Source organism: Tyto alba, unplaced genomic scaffold, assembly GCF_018691265.1.
Source record: "Tyto alba isolate M040663 unplaced genomic scaffold, T.alba_DEE_v4.0 Super-Scaffold_40, whole genome shotgun sequence".
Lineage (NCBI taxonomy): Eukaryota > Metazoa > Chordata > Aves > Strigiformes > Tytonidae > Tyto > Tyto alba.
In genome coordinates, this window is record NW_024881316.1 from 6,247,628 (window position 1) to 6,254,052 (window position 6,425).

The 6,425-nt window shown below is 63.2% G+C and overlaps 1 protein-coding gene across 1 annotated transcript; it reads right to left on the reverse strand.

Moving 5' to 3' along the window:
* Positions 1–1,649: 1,649 nt before the first annotated feature.
* Positions 1,650–3,366, reverse strand: POU3F2 (POU class 3 homeobox 2). Its single transcript, XM_042803286.1, has one exon. It carries the CDS (start codon positions 3,088–3,090, stop codon positions 1,744–1,746), a length of 1,347 nt encoding a protein of 448 aa, XP_042659220.1. The 5' UTR covers positions 3,091–3,366; the 3' UTR covers positions 1,650–1,743.
* Between the last annotated feature and the right edge of the window lie 3,059 nt (positions 3,367–6,425).

Below are 6,425 nucleotides of genomic sequence, written 5' to 3' on the forward strand. Positions count from 1 at the left end.
CTGGCTCTGCCTTGATGCGAAACTGCTCAAGGAAAGAAAGTTTGGGGGCTGCCATCGGCCCGGGCAGTGGGAGCGGGGATGCCAAAGGCACGCGGGGGGAGCCTCGGGTGGGGGGGGGGGGGGGAGAGGAGGGGAAGGGAAGGGGGCTGGGGAGGGGGGTTGAAGCTAAATAATCCCCTTTCCCTCTCAAGGAAGTGCCACTTTCTCCAGCAAAACTGTTGTTCCGTCTCTGCCTTTCCCACACCGGGCCTTGCTCACCCGCACTGACACAATCTGGAAGGGCTGCAGATATTTTTTTTTTTTTTTTTTTTTTTTTTTCCTCCCCCTCTGGCTGCGCCTCGGCCCCCGGACACACTGCCTGAAAATGAAGTTTACTTTGTCGATTTGCATTATTCTCCCTTCTCCAAACTCGACTCTTGCCGTTGAAGGCGTCTATTAAGCAATTACGAGAGTCACGTCTCTGGAGAATGGAACCTGGTGGTGCATATATATGTGTATATAGAGAGATTACATATATGTGTACATATGTACGTCTATGCACGCATGCATATGTATACATACATACAGATATACGCATACTTTTTGCTACGGTAAAAGGAGAAAATAAGCGTTACACATATTTAAGAAGACTTGTTTATAACAAAAGTTCACATATACACATAAAGCAAAGGCTAAAACACAGTAACATATCGTAGACCGGTCACTGGTTGACTAACGCTCACCGTGGAAAATGCAAGTCATTTGCAAAATTAAGGTCGGAAAGGAAGGAAAAAAAAAAAAAAAAAGAAAAAACAAAAAGAATTTGTTTATGTAAACTTCGATTTTCTTGCAGTGCAAATTGGTACGGTTAAATACTGTCTACATCAAAAGGGATAGCTTTTCCTTTCTCTTCTTTTTTTTTTTTTTTTTTCCTTTTTCTTTTTTTTTTTTTTTTTTTTTTTTTTCATATATTCCTACAGGGGATCCACAGAAAATAAACACAGCAGCATGTGCCAACACCGAGCGACATTCCACAATGCAATCTGCCTTTGTGTGGCGGGAGGGGGCTGCGGAGGGGACCCGAGGTGGCTGCGGCCCCCCCCCCACCTCCCCCACCCCAACCCCCCCACCCCACACCACCACCACCCCCCACACCACCCCCCCACCTCCCCTCCCGCCCCCTCCCCGGCCGGGCAGCGCCGTATTTTTTTTCACCAGCGAGCCACGGGAGTTTTGTGCGAACCGCTTCGCCCTGCGCCTGCCCTGCCGGTGCCTGCCGCTGCCCTGCCGGTCCCCCCGCCGGTCCCTGCCTGCCTGCGCGCCGTACCCACTCCACTCCGGTGCACGGGCACTCGCCTGGAAAGGTCAAAAATACAGCATCGCACCTGCTGCCGGCTAAGGGACAGTCCGGTGCAGGTGCTTTGTCTGTCTGTCTGCTGTGATTCGCGCTCGCCCTCTCGCTCGCTCGCTTTTTGTTTTCTTTTCTTTTCTTTTTTTTTTTTTTTTCTTTTTTTTTTTGCGCGGTTTTTTTTTTTTTAATCGTTGTTTTAGTTTTTTTGTCTTTTTTTTTTTTCTTTAAAGATAGGAGAAAATTTAAAAAAACAAAACAAAACAAAACAAACGCCAAAAAAAAAAAAAAAAAAAAAAAAAAGAAAAAAAAAGGAGGACAATCAAAAGTTGGGGGAAGGAAAGGAGGAGGAGGAGGAGGAGGAGGAGGAGGAGGAGGAGGAGGAGGAGGAGGGGCCGGGCGCCCCCGCCGCGAGTTCACTGCACGGGGGTCTGCACCCCGTGGTGCGGCGGCGTGTCCCTGCTGGCCCCGTACACGTCCTCGGCGCCCGGCAGCGTCCCTCCCGGGGGAGTCATGCGCTTCTCTTTCTGTCTCCTGTTACAAAACCACACTCTCACCACCTCCTTCTCCAGCTGTAGGCTGTCCGCGAGCGAGGTGATCTCCTGGGCGGAGGGCTTGGGGCACTTGAGGAAGTGGCTCTCCAGCGCGCCCTTGACGCTCACCTCGATGGAGGTGCGCTTTTTCCGCTTGCGGCCCTGCGCCGCGATCTTGTCTATGCTGGTGGGGCTGCCCGAGGAGGAGTCCGCCTCCTCCAACCACTTGTTCAACAAAGGCTTCAGCTTGCACATGTTCTTGAAGCTGAGCTGCAGGGCCTCGAAGCGGCAGATGGTGGTCTGCGAGAAGACGTTGCCGTAGAGGGTGCCCAGCGCCAGCCCCACGTCCGCTTGGGTAAATCCCAGTTTGATGCGCCGCTGCTTGAACTGCTTGGCGAACTGCTCCAGGTCGTCCGAGGTCGGCGTGTCCTCGTCCGAGTGCGGGTCGTGGTGCGGCGGCGGCGGCGGCGGCGGCCCGGGGGGCGCGGCGGCGGCGGCGGCGGCGGCGGGGGTCGGCCCGGCCGCCCCGGGGTGGGGGCCGTGGGGCGGCGGCGGGTGCTCGGGGCCGTGGTGCGGCGGCCCCGGCGGCGGCTCTTCGTGGGCGTCGCGCAGGCCGTGGTGGTGCAGGGCCGGCTGCGCGGCGCCCAGCATGCCGTTGACGGTGAAGCCGGGCGGCTGGGAGTAGAGCAGCCCCGCCTGCGCGCCGTTGGCCGCGGCCATGCCGGGCGGCAGGTGCGCCGCGCCGCCCGCCCGCCACGCCGCCGCCGCCGCCGCCGCCGCCGCCGCCGCCGCGTGGTGCCCGCCGCCGCCGCCGTGGTGCACCAGGTGCGGCGCCCGCCCCGGCGGAGGGTGCTGCGGCGGCGGCGGCGGCGGCGGCGGCGGCGGCGGCGGCAGCTCGTCGCCGCGCCCGCCCGCCTGCACCACCGCCGGCTTGATGTCGGGCTGGCCCAGCGCGCCCGCCGCCCAGGGCGCCTCGCCGCCGCCGCCGCCCCCGCCGCCGCCGCCGCCGCCGCCGCCGCCGCCGCCGGGGCCGCCGTGGGACAGCGCCGCGATCCACTGGTGAGCGTGGCTCAGCGGGTGCCCGTTGCTCTGCAGCGCGTAGTCCGCCTGCACCAGGGCGCCGGCGTCGCGGTAGCCGCCGCCGGGCTGCATGCCGCCGGGCGGCTCGGCGTGCACCATGGGGGAGCCGGAGGCGAGCAGGCTGTAGTGGTTGGAGGCTGCGGTCGCCATGACTCGCCGAGCCGCACTGATCGCGCCGGTTAAAGGCGCCGCGCATTTGACAGCTACTTTTTCGCCTCGGGCGCCGCGCGGCGCCCGCGCCCCCCCGGCCCGCGCGGCGGGGCCCACTGCGAAGGCACGCGCGGCCGCCCCGCCCCGCCGCCGCACACCATTGGCTCCCCTCGCCCTGACGGACGCGGGCGCCCCTGGCGACCGCCGCCGCCGCCGCCCACCATTGGCGCGCCCCGACGGCGGCGCCACGCCCCCCCTATGGCCACGCCCCCCCCCCGCCCCGCCCCGCCCCTCGCTGGAACCCAACTCCGGAGGGGGAACGGGGCGCGGGGGAGCGGCGGCCGCGGGGCGGGGGGGGGGGGGGGGGGCGGCGGGAGGGGAGGGGAGGACGGGGAGGGGAAGGAAGAGGGGAGGGGGGGGGGGGGGCTCTGTCGCCGGCCCCGCCCCGCCCCGCCCCGCCCCGCCGGCGGGAGGCCGCCGCTCCGCCCGCCGGCTCCTGTTGCTCGCACCCTGCCCCGGGGCCCCGCGCCCCGCTTGCGGATCTCTGCGCGGAGCCCGGCTGTGCCGCCCCAAAGCGGGGGATGCCCGTCCGTCTGTCCGTCCGCCCGCCCCCAACTTTCCCAAGCCGGGCCGAGCGCAGGCAGCGCCGCCCCGCCGGGGGGGGGGGGGGTCCGGGGAGCGCCGCGCCCCCGGGGGCGGGGAGCGGGCAGCCCCCCTCCTCCCTGCTCCGCTCCCCCCCCCCCCCCCGGGGCTCCCCGCAGCACAGCACTCCGTCGGGGCTTCGCACCTCGGCGCTGAGGGGGGTGGTAATTGTTCCGCTTGTCCCGTCCCGGGGGGGGGACGGGGGTGCCTACGGGTCCGCCTCGGCGGTTCTGCATCGATGCGGAAGATTTTTTGGAGGGGGGGAGGGTGGCGGAGGTGGTGTGGGGGGGGGGAGGATGGAGAAGGAAAAAAATAAATAAATAGAAAAAAAGAGGGGGATAGGGAAGAAAAAAAAAAAAAAGAAAGAAAAAAAAAAAGGAAAAAAAAAAAAAAAAAAAAAGAAGTTGCGGCCCGGACAGGAAGGAAGGAGACCCTGGAAGTGGATCCGGATTTCCTAGGAATGAGCAGCGCCCGGGCTGGCCGCCGCGAAAAAAGAGTTCACTGCCCGTTTTTGAGCTGGAAGCCATAGCTTTGTCTCGAAAATAAACTGCTCACGGGGGTAGGTGCGCGTCGCAGGCTCCCGCTATCTTCATCGAAATAATACAATAGGGCGGACCGGGGAATTTATTACTACTAACAAGAAACAGCTTTCTTCTGCGAGTTGTTTATAAATCATCGTATTTAACGTGAGCGCTGGAAAGGCTTCTTGCCTGGAAATATTCCTCTGCGTGGGGGTGTGGAGGAGCGGGGGGATGGGCTCCTGCACATAAACATATACACAGAAGCAGCATAAACAGGATATCCAGTGCCCTGAGACAAGGGGCACAGCAGGAGTTACCTCGTTTCGTTAGTTTAGCGGCGTATCAAGAGCTCCTTCTGCCGGGGGGTGGGGAGGGAAGGAAGGAGGGAGGGATGGAGAAGGAGGAGGAGGAGGAGGGGTGCGTGTGTGTGTGTGTGTGTGTGTGTGTGAAACAAACTTTGTCCATTAAAGAGTGGAGATCCTTCCTAAGAAGAATGTTTTTCCCCCCTTTCTTCGAGGTGCAAGCGAAGGGAAGAACAATACTGTCTGTTCCGCGAGTGTCTCGGGGAGGGAAGTCAGCTCCTCTGAAGTGAAGCTCTGCCTTTTGTTTCCCGCGTGGAAACAACGGGGCACCCGGGAATTTTATAATTTGCTGCTCATTTTCTCGTCTCTCTCCTCCCAATTAGGTGTAGACCAGTGAGTTGAAACAAAACAACAGGGCAAGTCCGCAGCAGGCTTCCTCCGGAGCATCGTGGGGACCGTCCCGGGAGAGCCGCCGGGCTCCCCGCGCCCGGGGCCAGCCCTCCCGCCCCGCTCCCGGGGCCGCCGAGGCTCTGCCGGGGGCTGCTTTCCCTCCAGCCCGCCTCCAGGTCGGCGGCCAAAAGTTCATGCGTGGACGCGACACGAGGGGCCGCGCCACGCGTCGTTAGCGGTCCTAGATTTTCACGCGGGTGCCTCCAACCTGCGGTGCCTCGGCCAGCACGGCCTCACCCCCGGTGACCGTCCCTTGCGTCCCGGCCCCACGGCGAGCGCGCGTCCCACGGACAGCCGGTCCCCGTGGGGGGGGGTGGTGGTGGGGGCAGCAGCACCACGCTCCCCGCCGCTGGCCACGACGGGGAGACGGGACGCGGGGGGTCAGCGAGCTCTAGCCACAGCTTTTTTTTTTTTTTTTTTTTTTTGAGGGGGGACACCCCCCCCCCCACCCCCTGCGAGCCCTGCCCCGGTCGTGCATCTTTTCCCACCACGTCGTGTGTCGTCGTTCCCCCCCTCCCCGCCACCACCACCTTGTCCCCGTCCCTCCGGCCGCCCGGCAGGTGACGATGCCTGCGGTCACGGTCCTGCGCGCCTCTCCCCCGCCGCCTCGCCGGCGGCAGATCTCGAAGGCTAAGGGGAACCACAACCGTCACCGGAGCAGCGAGGAGGAGGCGGACAAACCCCGAGCTCGGCGGCGAAGCCCCTCGCCCCTTCCCCCCCCGGTCCCCCCCCCCCCCCCCCCGCTCCTGGGGAGGCGCAGCTGGGAGCGGCGAGGAGCGCGGCCGGCGCATCCAGAGCCCCCGCCGAGACTCCACCTCCTCCTCGTCCTTCCCCAGCGCTGTTAGCCCTGTCATTAATACCGCTCCTTAAGCGGCCTTCGCTCCCGTCTCCCCCCGTGGAGGGGAGCGCCGGGGAGCGGGGGAGCGAGCGCCCGGCCGCCGCGCTCCGCCGCCGCCCGGGCTCCCGGGCTCCCGGGATGATGTGAAAGGGACAGTCATGTGGCCCCTTTCTGGCGGAGCTGACCCCGCGGGATTAGAGGTCTCGCCAGCCTTTCTTTCCTTTTCTCTGCTGGTATAAAAGCAGGTTGAAGGTGATGCGGTGTCTTGGGCAGACACTGCAGTGTTTTGATTCAGCTCAGCCCTTTTCACTGTTCAAAGCAGCTGTTCAAATACCGGGGCTGCTTACTTTGACGTGAAGAAGATTTTCAAACAACCCCAAAAGCTTTGAACTGACAGGCCTCCTTGATATCTCCTTCATTGCAGTGCAGCTACTCGAGAATATTCGCTATAAAATACATAGAGCGCCACTTAACTGGAGCTCTCTCCTGGCTGGGAGGCGAGGTGCTGCATACACATCAGGTGCATGCAGAGGGACGCTGGCGGGCTCCGGGAGCCCTCCGGCCGCCCCACGCCCGGCCACC

What these genes read in the sequence shown, in the direction of transcription:
- POU3F2 (XM_042803286.1), bottom strand. Translation starts at nt 3,090, where the DNA reads ATGGCGACCGCAGCCTCCAACCACTACAGCCTGCTCGCCTCCGGCTCC.